The sequence below is a fragment of the Lemur catta genome, chromosome 3, assembly GCF_020740605.2.
Source record: "Lemur catta isolate mLemCat1 chromosome 3, mLemCat1.pri, whole genome shotgun sequence".
NCBI classification, from domain to species: domain Eukaryota; kingdom Metazoa; phylum Chordata; class Mammalia; order Primates; family Lemuridae; genus Lemur; species Lemur catta.
This window is the reverse complement of record NC_059130.1, coordinates 41,677,535-41,692,870: the sequence shown is the minus strand read 5'-3', so window position 1 is coordinate 41,692,870 and position 15,336 is coordinate 41,677,535. Positions and strand designations below refer to the sequence as shown.

General features: G+C 39.7%; 1 protein-coding gene across 1 annotated transcript in view; it reads right to left on the bottom strand.

The window, feature by feature from the left end:
• SLC9C2 (solute carrier family 9 member C2 (putative)) overlaps positions 1 to 15,336 on the bottom strand; it is an 84,917-nt gene that overhangs the window by 6,862 nt on the left and 62,719 nt on the right. Inside the window, exons 18-22 of the mRNA XM_045547341.1 lie at positions 11,451 to 11,502; positions 9,571 to 9,719; positions 7,343 to 7,468; positions 6,384 to 6,482; positions 370 to 537 (exon numbers count right to left, since the gene is read on the bottom strand). Of these exons, the coding sequence (XP_045403297.1) occupies positions 370 to 537; positions 6,384 to 6,482; positions 7,343 to 7,468; positions 9,571 to 9,719; positions 11,451 to 11,502 (594 nt within the window). The remainder of the gene's footprint in view (positions 1 to 369; positions 538 to 6,383; positions 6,483 to 7,342; positions 7,469 to 9,570; positions 9,720 to 11,450; positions 11,503 to 15,336) is intronic.

Sequence of the window (15,336 nt, the reverse complement as noted above, 5' to 3'; positions counted from 1 at the left end):
GAAATACTCTTTAAAAACACTCCTCCCATGATGGTGGCCATTTTTTGAGCACCTATATGTGTCAGGCATTTTACAAGGGTATTTTCCTAATACTCATAACATCAAAAGGTAGGTATTCTCTCTACCTAATAAATAAGGACATTAAGACTTAAGGAGGTTAAATAACTCATTCCAGGTCCCATGGGCAGGATGTAGCAGAGCTTGGCATGTGAGACCCTAAATCTGCTTTCTCTCAGATAGTCTATGCTGCCTCCCAATAGCTGGCTGAGTGACTAAATAAGATATCAGAACCCAGAAGAAGAAAAGATGCTGACACTTTTTATTTGCTTGAGGAATAAATAATTACCCGTGACAGAACCATTTTCTTACCTCTAATATCGTTTCACAGATCGCAGTATATTCAATTTCACACTTAAGCAGGCAGCTCAACTCTCCGATTATGTCCCCGCTAGTACAGTACTCTGTAAACATGGTTTTAGTCTCTGCAGCAGGCCTTAGGCTACTCTCTATTCCAAAGGTAGGAGGGGAACAATGCAACTGCAAAAGGGGAAAAATGTGCAAAGGGAAATAAAAAATGTAAAACACTTTGATCAAACTGTAGGAGCTCCCATTATTTCTTACATTTATTCTAATGGAAGGCAAAGATTCTTCATGAATCCTATCAGGTGTGAAGGAAGAATTAGGCTGTCACAAAAATCACAGTTTCTTTCACATTTCAATTCCTCAGGGCAAGGATTTGTTTCCAATCTCTAGTTATAAATTTCCAATTTAGTTGTCAATGACCCCTATTTACAACTTTGTACTTATACCTGTCTCATATAAAAATCCCACCAAGACTAGTAATTCCAGTCTGCAACCAATGCAGACCCACTCTGAGTCCACCTGGGCTCATGCCTCAGGCAGAAAATAACTTTTGACTGCATGGGCACATAAATCAGACATTGTAAATTAATATGCTTCCAAAACCAAGCCATGATTTCAGTAAAAACCTAGTCTCTCTTTTAAAGGCTTAAGAATAATTACCATGAAATATCAACAGGAAAAGGTTTTAGGATAAACATAGGATGCTCAAGGTACTACAGGAAGAGAACTGGTAGGCATCGATGGAGAAAGAGGAGAGATGTCAGATTTCAAGGGGAAGCTGCAAGAATCAAGAGGAGAATTATAGAATTTTCTAGAAAGTTTAGCTGTAAACGTCAAAGAGGAAGGCTATTGTTAAGGACACAGGAAACAGGGATCAGAATGTCACCCTCTCCTAGTGATTACCATTCAGACTTTTAGAAGCATTCATGCTTCCAAAGGACTTTGAATTTTTTTAAATGGCCCTAATTTTCAATGTAGTTCAAATGACCTTTAAGCAATGAAGAATGTATCTGTTTATTACAAACCAAGAAAAGAAGATGACATCTGTGGTAGGCAGCATTCTAATGAAGTCCCCTCAAGATTCCTGCCCGCTATTCAATCAAATACTAATCTAAGTAAATACTGCTATGAAGGGACTTTGCAGATGGAATTAAAGTTACTAATCAGCTGGCCTTAAAGAGATGATCTTGGATTATTCTGGTGGACCGACAGTAATTACATGAGCCCTCAAAAGTAAAAGAGGAAGGCAGAAGAGCCCGTCAGAGAGATGGGGCAGCTTGAGAAGGATTCCACATGCCTTTGCTTGTTCTGAGATGTGGGGGTTGCATGCAAGCACCAAAGAGGAGCTCTAGGAGCTCAAGGTGGTCCCCAGCTGACAGCCTGCAAAGAAGCAAAGACTTCTGTCCTATGGCCATAAGGAACTACTGGATTTTTCCCAACAACCCCCATGAGCCTGGAAACAGATTCTGATCCCAGAACTTCCAGAAGGGGATGCAGCCCTACTGGCACCTTAATTTCAACGTTGTGAGCACCCAAGCAGATAAGCTAGCAGAGCCCACCAGACTTCTGACCTGTGGAACCATAAGATAATGAATCTAAGCTGTTAAATTTGTGATAATTTGTTATAGCATCAATAAAGTACTAACATAACCTCTTCAAACCAAATATCATTGAATTTATGCTTTAAGCAGGCTTAGCTAGTCCAGCCATTGCAAGAAAATTCCCCAAAGGAACATGTACAGTATGTTGCATCTTTTAGGTATTTGATCATATTTTTGTTAGGATTCTAATGGGAGTACTGCATAGTGACTAAGCGTATGGATACTGGAGGCAGAGTACATGGGTTCTAAAATGTTCCATGAGCTGATAAGAAGAACTTATATTCAGTAGTTTTGGGGTAGAATGTTCTGTAAATGTCTGCTAGGCCCATGTGTTCTGGAATCACATTTAAGTCCATTGTTTCTTTGTTTATTTTCTGCTTGGAGGATCTGTCCCGTTCTGTCAGTGGAGTGTTAAAATCCCCAGCTATTACAATCCTGCTGTTTATCATTTTGTTTAGATCAAGTAGGATTTGCTTTATAAATATGGGCACACCTGTGTTAGGTGCATAAGTAATTAAAATTGTTAAGTCTTCTTGTTGAATTGTTCCCTTCACCACATTTGTCTTTCTTTACTTTTGTTGATTTGAAGGCTATGTTATCTGATATGAGAATGGCCACACCAGCTTTCTGTTGGTTTCTATTTGCATGCAATATTGTTTTCCATTCCTTCAGCCTGAATCTGAATAAGTCCTGTGGGGTAGATGTGTTTCCTGGAGACAGCAGATATTTGGCTTGTATTTTTTTATCCATTCAGCCAGACTATGTCTCTTCAGTGGGGAGTTGAAGCCATTCACATTTATTGAAAGAATTGATAAGTGGAGTAGATTTCTGTTCATCCTGTTGAGTAGAACTTTATTGCTTTGTTTTACCTCTTGAGCCACTGTGATAGCTGGGCTCTGAACTTTAGCTTTTGGGTGATTTGACACTGGTGAGTGTCTATTGTATTGATCCATGTATAATGCAGTTCTGAGAACTTCCTGCAGGACAGGTGTAGTCTTGAAAAATTCCCTCAGTGTTTGCTTATCTGAGAAAGTCTTTATTTCTCTCTCATATAAGAAACTTAGTTTTGCAGGATACAAAATTCTAGGCTGGTCATTATTCTGTTTGAGAAGACTGAGAATGGGGCCCCAATCCCTTCTGGCCTGTAAAGTCTCAGTTGAGAAGTCTGCAGTTAGGCTGATGGGTTTTCCTTTGTAAGTTACCTGATGCTTTCACCTTACAGCTGCAAGGAGTGACTCCTTTGTGTTTACATTGGCCAGTCTGATGCCTATATGTTGGTGGTGATTGCTTCTTCACGATGAATCTCCCAGGAGTCCTTTAAGCTTCTTGTACCTGGATATCTAGATTTCTAGCAAGGTCAGGGAAATTTTCCTCAATTATCCCCCCAAATGAGTTTTCTAACTCTTAAATATTTTCTTCTTCACCTTCAGGGATGCCTATGATTCTTATGTTAGGCCTCTTTACATAATCCGAAATTTCTTGTAGGTTTTGTTTGCTCCTCTTATTCTCTATTCTTTCTTTTTGACTGACTTGTTTAACTCAAAGGTGTTTTTGTCAAGCTCTGAGATTCTTTCTTCTGCCTGACCTAGCCTATTCTTAAGACTTTCTACCATGTTTTCTATTTCCTTGGGTGAACTTTTCATTTTTAGAAGTTCTGCTTGATTTTTTTAAATAATTCAATTTCTTTAGTGAATTTTTCATTCATTCCCTGCTTTGTTTTTGTGGTTTGTGTTGGGTTTTTATTTTCTCTTGTGTTTCATTCAGCTTCCTTACAATTCATATTCAAAATTCTTCATATGTCATTTCAATCTTTGCCTTTTGGTTGGTAACCATTGATAAGGAGTTATTCATTTCTTTTGCTCTGATTTATCATGTTTTCAGAGTTCTTTCTCTGATTCCTTCTCATCTGGCCTCTTGGTCAATATCTGGGGGTGCTAGGCCTGGCTTACAGGCCTGTTTCTGGGTCCCCAAAGATTGATCCCTGAGCATGCCAGGGAGAGGAGTGCTGGTCCTGAGTTGACTATAGGGTATTCTAGCAGGTTTGATGAACCTCTCAGTTTACCTCTGACTTGTTGTCTTCACCTCTTCCCGACAGTGTGTAGTGAGTTAGGTCCCCCAGCTTAATCTCTGAGATGGTGGGTGGTCTTTGTGAGTACAAACCAGCCACTCCCTGTTTGCTTGAGTCAGGAGGTGCTGTACTTAGCTATGAGGTTGTTCCCCCATCACTGATTGAAGTTTGTGTGGAACAGCCAGATGCTGAGATGGTCTTTTGTGCTCGTGGTAAGCTCTGGTCCCCCAGGTGGGGCATATGACTGCCCCAAGCTTTAGGAGGGACCCTCTAGTTCCCAGAGGGTTGCTTGATTCCTACTCCCCCTGAGGTGAGGGGAAGAGAAAGACAAATCATGGCTGAATTGCGAGAGCCTGAGAGGCTTTGCAAAGCCTCAGGGGGGGCTCAGAGGTTGCTTATCTGGCCACTAGAGGAAGCTGCTTGCTTGAAGTTCAGGGTAATGTCTCCAAGCTGAGAAGACTGTTCCCAAGGGAGAGGCCTAATCACTTGAGTGCTAAGGCCCGAGCCTTGTCTACTAGCATAGTTTCTCTGCCAGGTGGAGTGAATGCCCTCTCTATTTTCTTCCTGGAACTCCACAGCACTCTCCCATCAGATCAGTCTGTGTGAGTTCCCTCACCACCTGAGACCTGCTCTCAAATTATCCCTCAGTCCATGTGTCTGACCCACTAGCATGGGTGTCTGGCAGGTAGGGGGATCCCCAATTATGCATGCCTGTTCCACCACAAGACCCCAAGTGGAGAGAGGTAGGCCTCTCTGTCCACAGGGGCCTTTGCCAGGGGCATGCTTCCTACCTGGGAGAAGTGGCTGCTCAAGAGTTTCTTGGCTCAAGCTGCACTCCTTATTGTAATGAGTCGAGGGAGGGGTCCCCAAGGCATTCAGTTGTCATGGGAACTGAATTCATTCCAAGTGCCATTGCCCCTATCCAATATGGAGGTTCTCCAGTAGGAGTAGGGCATGGGCGTGCTCATAGATCCCCGTTCCTCAGGGCCCCTCCACACTCTTCTGTTGGAAATGTCCATGAGGGCTTCCTTGCCACCCAAGTCCAAGACCCAGACCTCTCCTCTACATCTCCCTGTATCACCCTCTTGTCTTGGGGTGGGGGCACCAAGTCCAGCTCACCTGTCTAAGCTGCCAGTGCGCAATCCCACAAAATGCCAGGGGGAAGGAAGTTTGCAAATTGTGGTGGCCCCACTCTCTGGTGGGCTCAGCCAGGAATGCACACCCACCTTAGAGAAGCAGCTGTCCATGTGCTTCTCAGTTCAGAGTGTTCTCACAGTTGCAATGGCGGGGAGGGGCCGTGGCTACTAGCAGCCTGAGCTAAAATTACTTTCTCTGATGCTGTGATTGGAAGAGGTGCAGAGCAGGAAGTGTCTAGGTGTAAGAAAACTGGCACTCCAGTCTCTCATGGCACTCTCCCCTGGGGTGTCCCTTTGGAACACCCTCACTCCTGGGGTTCACTGGTTCACCCTGCTATTCCTATTTAGCCACCATACCTCCATTTGCAGAGGCTGAAAGCACCTCCAATATGTTTTGTGTCCCGCTGTTCCCTGAAGGTAGCCAGGTAGGGCAGGGGAACCCCCCTTACCCTTTCACTGGGCTCCGAGCCTCTCTGGGTTTGGTCCAAGCCACTGTCTTCTCCTCTCTATCTTCTTCTTTCTCAGCTTAGCAGTTTTTCTCAGTTGAGTCCCCAGATATCTCTGTTGCTTCTGTCTGTGATCCACACCTTAGCTGCAACTGCAGTCTGCTCTCCTCAGTCCAATATTCTACCTTCCAGCTGAGACCATACGACAAGCAATGTTTCTACTCCGCCATTTTGGTTGATCTCTCTGGGTCTTGTGTTTTTATCCATTCAGCCATTCCATGTCTTTTGATCAGAGACTTTAGTCCATTTACATTCGATGTTATTGTTGATAGATAAGGACTTACTACTGCCATGTTGTTATTTGATAAAAGTTACATTTTTGATCTTCATCCTACTTACTTATGAAGAATCTGACTTTTCAGCCCACTTCCTCATTCTTGGACTCTCATTGCCTTTAGGTGAGTTAAACCACTCCAAGTATTGGTTTCCTTGTGTGAACATAGTGAGAAATAATGCTTCCTCCCATGATTGTTGGAGGAATAGGAATAAGTAATGGCTAGGCCAGCATTTTGTAAAATGGGAAGCATATTTCAGGTATTATTATTACTATTATTATATCTCAGCTGTAGTGCTCACTTCGAGCAGAAATGTTTTCATGTGGAAAAGAGATTGTTAAAAATTTAAACTTTTTTGGTTTCCAAATTTCTCCTTATCTTACAATTACATATTTCAAAATACATTATAAGTAAAAAAATTAATGCCCCCTTACAATTGCCATTCCTGAAATAATTAAGTAGATTCCTTGTGACATTTCTCCTTCTTTACAAATGACATCTCCATAGTCAAAATAAGTAAGTTTGGCTCTTTCCTGAATGAAAAAAAGGAAAAGGAGAGTCAACGTCTACTTTTTTAAATATAAATAAGATTTTAAACCTAAAAGTGGTTTTCAAGTAGCATGCATAAAAATACAAACTATCTTCTTGGTTTACTAATTAATTGTGACATTCTCACATACTACATCAACTTTTAGTAAAAAAGGGACAAGCAAACTGTCGACTTTGTGACAGGATGGTCTCTGGTTCATAGAAGATATGCAATAGATGTTTGTTGAAAAAGAGTCAAAATTCCTGTAGCAACACTCAGCTGACTTTGGAGAGAGCATGAACTTAAATACACCACAGTTCTCACTGTTCCCTATTATACTTAACCCCATTGGTTTTAATTTTATCTGCCTGGCCTGTGCAATAATTTAAATTTGAGGCCTTTGTTAAAAAAAAAAAAAAGTCTCTTCCAGAGTGTGCATCTAGATATCCAGAACTCCACAACATAAAACAGAATGGGATTAGTAATAATCAGGAAACATAGAAAGCTCATCCTAAGCAGATAAGCCACCATGGAAAAAACTATCTTGCCCTTTAGGCTCACAAAGAAATTGACTCTTCCTCTGGGCTCTGCTGGGCCTCCATTTTGGCTTACCCTGAATTGGCCAGTATAGGATTCATGCTTTCTTTTTTTTTTTTTTTTTTTATTTTATTATTTTTTTTTTTTTATTTCAGCTCATCATGGGGGTACATAAGTTCAGGTCACATACATTGTCCCTGTCCCGCCCATCCCCCCGAGTCAGAGTCCCAAGCGCGTCCGCTTTTCTGTTAAGCTTGCATTTGGAAGTGGAAAAATGGAAAACAATTATACTAAAATCTGAGCCAGAATAGAAGGCAGAAACTTTACCTTGAAGAATTCAATGAGAACATCTTTATTTTCCAGCCAAATGATGTTATGAAGGTATTTGTCAGGAGTAAGGGGTGGGATTGCCATTGGAAAGTTATTCAGTGCTTTTATTTTTGTAAGAAGTACCTAAAAACAAACAAAATAATGATTATCAGGTCCTGTAACAGAAAACTGACATGAGACAAAAACTGAGAAAATCTAAATAAACTACTGTTAGGCAAATATAACCTTGATTTTTGACTACAGCTTCTCTCACTCTATTTAAATTCCTGTAACCCTTTTTTGTCCCTATTCTCCTCCTTATTACTATTCTCACTGATTTATTAACTCAGATTGAATCTATCATCTTTATAATCTGGTTAACACTTATCCTACCTCAATATCAAATTTTCTAAACTTCACAGCTGATTGCTGTATGATTTAATGCCATGTTCTCTCAGTTTTTTTTTTTCATGTGTATGATTTGCTTCTCTAAGTCCTAATTTTGGAGGATACAGTTCCAACCTTGTGGCCTCTGAGAAGAAGCCTTCTCTGGCTTCCCCCACAAGGTGAGAGAAAATCGTTTTATCTCCTTTATTCCTATAGTATTGCCTATATATCTCCATCATGGAAGTCATCACACATACTACTATTATTTTTACTTATATGTCTCACCCTTCATATTATATAACTTTTGTTGGATGGATGAACAAATGATTAAATGGTAGAATAAAGAAGAGCCCATGGACTTTAGGGTCAGTGTTGTATTAAATATCCCAATTTCCTCAAGAGTCCAGAGCACTTAGTAGGTCTCCAACATACATTTACTCAATTGAATAGATGTTCCTATTTCCTTATGACCTGGCATAGATAATTATATCCCTTTTGCTGACAATTAGTCAATGAATTAGTAGGTATTCAATAAGTTACCTCTCTGAGTAAACCTATAGGGAAAAATTAGTTCCTCTCCTCATACGGGCTATTATTTATTTACCTTAATTAATGGGCATCAAGCATTTGTCTTACACAGCTTCCAAAGTGATAAATGAAAACAATGGAAGGCAATACACAGTACGTATGGAGGCGTAACTTGAAGAACACTCTAAAGTAGCCCTTTTCTTCCCTCAGACAGACATTAAGTCATATTACCCTTTTAGTCCTTTGCTATGATGTTACCGAAACAAAAGAAATAAAGCCTTAAAGGGGAAAGCTGGCCTAGCCCACATTCATTTCCCTTCTGGAGTCATGGAGAGGGACTATGTTCAGGGAATGACTAGACGCACAGTGCATGACGGTCCATGGCTAGGAGCTGCCTGTGACAAGGAAGAACATGCAACTTCCAGTAACAGTGTATCCGTGGGCAACACAGACAGAACACAGGACCAGAACTCCCACCTTTCTGCTGTATGCTGAGAAGCAGACCCTTACATGGGAGTAGAAACAACACTCTTATTTTGCACAAATACAGTCTTGAATAGAATTGTAGGACTGAACATGGCTTTCCACTCCCCTCCATCTCAAGTTCCTAATTTATTCGCAAATAGATTTATAATATTTCAGAAGTCCATTTGTTAACTAATTAGAGTACCTTCTCTGCTCTTCTCTCAGAACTTCCCCTTCCCTGGCCTCCACCAACACACACACACACACAAACACACACACACACACACAAACACACACACACACACACACACAGACACCTGGTTGGTCCCCTCCCCACCATGTAAATATAATGTGACATCCGCCTCCTTTGGCACAGTCAGTGGGATTGGGCAGTACATATTCCAGCAGTGGATGGAAAGGCAGAAAAATCTAGTGAGCTTATAGAGGGAGCCAAAGGAAGATGCCACAGAGGGCAATGCTGAGAGGAAATGAAGAATCTGGAAACCTTTCTAGGTCCTCATTTTAAGTCTCTTCCTGTGGCCTGGCCACACGGCCTAGCTATCGTGGGCTCTGTAAGACACTCTGTGTCCTTTTAACAAATCCCCTAACCCCATTTATTTACTAAACTTAGCTCAAGTTCATTTTTGTTACTTGCAACCAAGTAATTTTGACTACTGGAATGCACCAGGTAGCACTGACGTCGGTTGCCACTGGCATTATCAGTGTCTGCAGGCAATCACAGAGTTAACACCTGTGGCTAAACACTTTTTCCCAGTCTCCTTTCTCATTACACTCTGCTAAAGTAACAGTGCAGGCTGGGCTGTTGAGCTGATGGAATTAAGCAAAATGGGAAATTTTTTTGTTACCTTATTCATCTCGATGCCCTCATATTTATCAATAATGCCTCTTGAGCAAAGGAAAGTGAGATTTTTCAGAGCTTTAGAAATCACATTACGGATTGCCTGCTTAGTCTTCAAAGCAATGACAACATCACGACACTCATGCTCTATGAGTCCTAAAGCAGATAAAATTCAGTAGGTAACCTATGTAATAACCACAATAACTAATATTTATATAATAGTTTATAATTTCAAAAGTATTTACACAATAGCCTTTTATTCTAGTTTCACACAGAACTCATGAGGCCAGTAGGACTAGAGATATTTTCATCTCCATTTTATGGATGAGAAAGTTGAAAACTGACTTCCCCCACCAGCTATGAGAAAGTCTCTCTCTCTGCCTTATTCCCATGACATCTCCTCCAAATCTCTATTATGGAACTCATTACATTGCAGTATTACTATTTTTTACTTATCATTTTCACCGCTCCATATTATGTAATTTTTGTTGGTTGGATGAATAAATTACTGAATGAAAGAGCCTCTGGACTTTGGCTGATGGGTCTTTCTGAGATCAAGTCACATATTCTTTCCACTTTAATGGACATGAGAAATCATGGACTGGACTGTGAGTCAAGGTTAAAATTGTATCTGTTGCATCTTTGCAATCCTAACATTGAGCACAGTGGCCAACCTATGGAAGGTACTTACTCATTTTTTAACTGAAATAACTGACCAGTAAAGTGAAAGGTAGCAATGATCCAGAGGTTTTAGTGTCAGACATACCTGGGCTAGAGATCTGGCCCACCACTTTCTAGCCATATGGCCTCAGGCAAGTCAACCTCTCTAATAATGGTATTTGAGTCATAGAGTAATTATAAGGATTAAATGAGATAACGCATATGAAGTAGTTAACAGTTCGTTCCTGACATAATAAGCACTCAATAATCAGTTGCAGAACCATATGGAAACAGACACTCCCTTTTACAAGACTGAATCCAGAAAACTTTATAACATTCCATACTGATCTAAAACATAATATAAAGCAACAGTTCCTAGGCCCCTAATCTTTAAAAGCACAGAAATAAAAATCTGCCAACATGTAAATGAAACAGTGGTCCTGGGTTTTCTGAGACAGTGCCAAAATATTCTGACCTACTGTCTCCAAATTGACTTTCATTCATTAGACCATGTTCTTTCCATTTTGATTGGAAAGCATGATCCTCATAAATCCATATGGCATCTTACAATGTGGTCATGAGTACAAAGTGGTTTTACTTCGCTTCTTTTCTGATAGCCTCCATTTATTAAGGGCCTACCATATGCCAGGCCCTCTACCAAATGCTTTTGGACACACCAAGAGCCTGGCCCACAGCCCCCATCCCCTGTATGAGGAAAGCAGACCCAAAAAGCTTGACATAAAATCTTTGGGCTCCTGCTGTGTGCTTCAAGTAAAGGGGAGTGACTGTGGATTCTCAAGGAATGATGTCCTTTGCAACCTACATTCCAGAGTATCCTTGCAAAAAGGGAAAACAAAACAAAAAAAACCTTTTCTCAAAGGTAATCTTCAAGTGTCTTTTTCTTTCAACCTTAAGGACTCTAACCTTACTACCTTAATACACTTTCCACACTGCTCCCATTGTTTTCTCTATTTTCCCATAGCAACTAACAGGACTCCTCTAACTTCCTGCAATTATCTGTTGATATGCTCATGCACTCCACCAGACTGCACTTTTTAAAGTCTACTCATCTTTGCTTTCCCATACCTGGCCCATTACCTGTGTTCAATAAATGCTTATTGAATGCACAAATGAATAAGTGAATGACAGCACAAACTTGTCTTCCTTTGGTTAAATTATAGGATAATAAGGTGTGACTTCAGAAAATCAGATATTCTACCTACCTACCTAGTTCTTTGATAGCATCTCGTTTGTTGGTTTCCAAAATTTGATACAGTTTCTGTAAGAAATTAAGAAAAACATGCATTTCTTATTACACCAAGTACACTTTTGGCTTTAAATTCTGAGAAAAAGAAGTATGGTAGAGGAAATCACAGTTAGATTTAGGACTGTTTGGCTCAATTCTTCCCTCTGGGTCAATTCTATTGCTTTCCCCAAGCTCAGACATGAATTGCAATGAACATTATGCAGTCAGTAGCTTACATAACTACTGTGCCTGATAGTTCTTGGAAAATATTAGTATGCATTCCACTGTGCTCCAAGAAGAAATCTCATAGACAGAGCCTGATTTTGGGATGAGCCAACTGAGCAGCTATTTGGGGAGCCAGTCTATTTGGAGCACAAAAATAAGTGGAATAATGAGAAAATGTGGTATTGATTAGTTCATGTTTCCTGCAGATAACTCCTTACATAACTGAAGAAATAACTCCATTCTCTGTCCAATCAATCATACAACAGATATTTGTTGGATGCCCACTATAGCCCAGGCACTGTTCCTCATGAAGCTTACTCTCTAGCTCTGAGTCTTTGGGCAGCTTGCACTTGACCACACCAACAGTTCTGAGACCAAGCATCTGACAGTTCTCCGGGGTTGTCAACTACAGATGTCTGAAATGCTGCACCCAAATAATACATGGCAGAGTGTTATCTAAAGTCTAAGCAAAGTTAAGTTTTTGCTGGATTTTGTGGTTTTTTGTTGTAGTTTAGAAAAAAATCACATGTAATAAACCTCTCACTGTGAATATAAGAATGAGGTGTATAATTTTTATTAAATTGTTTCTTCTCGCTTAATAACATTGAATCAATATTGGGAAGGTGCCAAATTACTAGCCTGTCTATGGCACCAACATACCATGGTCCAGCCCTGTTTGCATAAGTGCATAGACAGCAGCTAAATCCCCTTCATACCAAACTAGACTTACAATGACACTGTAAGACTGCTCTAGAATGACATTGCACAAGAGGGCATAGGAACTGGCTCCTGCCTACAAAGAGAGTATAATCATGAAAGCATGGACATATATTTACTTCTCTACAGGTGAGCTGCCACGGGCCAGTTTCCAGAACCAAGTCACTTTCAGAATAAATACTAGTTTGATAACTGAACACATCTCAAAAAGGCATTCAAATCTTTACTGAAGTCTCTTTTAAAAATGCCAGTGGAAATTTATTTCATCTCTTACATGTCAAGCCAATTTCCCCTAAATCTCCACATCTTCTCCCAAACCCCTCAAAACACATTCTTAACTAACCCCCCACCTTGTTTCTCTTTTCTCTTCTTCCTGCTTCTGAAATCTCTTCTCCTGTGAATAGCTCTATGATCTTTCTAATGTAGATTAATCTAGCCTTTTAGTAGTTCTTTTAATTTTCTTCTGCATTCTTCAATGTAAATCAACAGGATAGAATTCTGTTATACATTGTTTGATCCAATAAAGGTAGGTATCTTTACAGCCTCCTTCCCTCTTCTGACTTCAGTAAGGAAAGAGCCCCTCTTTCTTGACTAAAAAAACAGCCATCACAAAAAATAGGCACCACAACCAGAAGACATAACCTCCAGCCCATCTGTGGTTTTATGTACTCACACACAATCATTGTATCTAGGGCTTTAGTAATTAGGATTTAAATTCATCATTGAGTTAGAAATCAGGGCTAGGCGTGGTGGCTCACACCTGTAATACAAGCACTTTGGGAGGCCAAGGGGAGCGGATCATTTGAGCTCAGGAGTTCGAGACCACCCTGAGCAAGAGCGAGACCCCCTGTCTCTACTAAAAATAGAAAGAAATTAGCTGGACAACTAAAAGTATATAGAAAAAAATCAGCCAGGCATGGTGGCGCATGACTGTAGTCCCAGCTACTCAGGAGGCTGAGGCAGGGGGATCGCTTGAGCCCAGGAGTTTGAGGTTGCTGTGAGCTGGGCTGACGCCACGGCACTCACTCACTCTAGCCCAGGCAACAGAGCGAGACTCTGTCTCAAAAAAAAAAAAAGGAAAGAAAAGAAAAGAAATCAGGAGTCTCACTTGGGCTGAAAGAATTTCTTTCAACTATCAATACTGTTCAGTTTAGACCCTCCTCTACACATAAGAAAATATAACCAAAATCACCAAACATTGGGGAGTCAGGGAACAAAATGAAACACAGGAACCAAACACTGCAAATAGGTGAATAAACTCCAAGAAACAGAATTAACACACAAAGTAAAGAAACTTAAAGAAATTCAAGAGAACATCATATGAATTTTTTAAAAAAGGAAACAGTTGCTATAAAAAAGAAGCAATCCTAGTTTTGAGAGATCAAAAGTGATTATCAAAAAAAAATACGGTTTAATATATGGGCTGAACAGCAGAATGAACACAACTAAAGAGTGAATTAGTAACCTGGAAAATCAAGTTAAGGGATTCTCACTGCAAAAATCAAAGAGTTGAAAGTTATAAGAAAAGTTGAAACAGGGACTAACTCTAAAAATTCAAAAATCTGTTTAAAAGGCTGCTAGAAGTAGAAAACACAAACGGGGAAAAAATAAAGAAATAATGGAAGAAGATGGGAACCTTTAGATTGTAGGCCCCACCAAGTACTTTGTGGGAAATAATGTTTTTAAATCACACCTAGACATATCCTGGTGAAATTTCAGAACTCCAAGGATAAAGAGAAAATTTTAAAAGCCTCCAAAGAGAGAAAAAAAGTCATCTACAAAAGCACAGGTAAAATCAGACATATCAGCAATGTTGAAGAGGGGTAACATCTTCAAGTTTTGTAGAAAGAAAATGGTTTTTGAGAGTCAAACTATTAATTATGAGAGCAAAATAAAATAATTTTAGACATTTAATTCCATATGTCCTATGACAAAAATTATAGGCATAATTCAACATAATAAATCAAATGGAAAATAAGAAGAGTTCACAGGGTTCACAAAAGAGTGACTAAGGAATATCACCAAAAGGAAAAAAAAGAAAAAAATTTCTTAATCCATTTGAATGTTTTAAATGAAAAACAGTCTCCTTCAAGTAGCAAATTTTTTATAACATCAGATCATATTTCCTTTATTATGAACTGAATCAAATGATAGGTTCTATAGTGAATAATGTTTATGCAATCATAACAAATTAACAGTTGTTTTTTATTTTCCATTTATAAAGTCACCTATTAAAAATAATGAAGACTTAATTATACTCACAAAATAGAATGTAAATGTTGTAAACCTTTACCCTGTAAGAATAGTAGCCCTGAAAATTTAAGACAGCCAAGAAAAGAAAAGGCTAAAGGAGAGGAATGTTCTAATCTCCTTAAGTACATGTGCAGGCCAGGCATGGTGCCTCACACCTATAATCCCAGAACTTTGGGAGGCCAAGGTTGGGAAGATTGCTTAAGGCCAGGTGTTCAAGATCAGCCTGGGCAATATAGCAAGACACTGTCTCCAAAAAAAAAAAAAAAAAAGACAAAGTTCATACTATTAAAATTATGGTAAGCAGCAGAAGAATTTAACACAGGAATGGTTATTAGGTGCTCTCTCTGGGTAGTGGTAGAAAGCTGGGAGAGATACTTTTACTTCTTTTGTGATATTATTTTCAAGTGGTAAAATTATGGGTGATTATTTTTTGCTGTTTTATTCTGTGTTCTCTCCTATATTTACATTCAAAGACCTTACTCTTTAGGCAATGCAGAGCCACTGAATATTCTTAAGCAGATAGTACATATGAAATGTAAAATAGCCCTTTTAGGAACATTACTAAGTTGCAGAGAGTGGCCTGGAGTGGACAGACTGATATGAGGGAGCCTGGGTAGGAGGTGATTCACTCCATCTGCATGCTCCCATTTGATACCTACTGCATACTGCCTG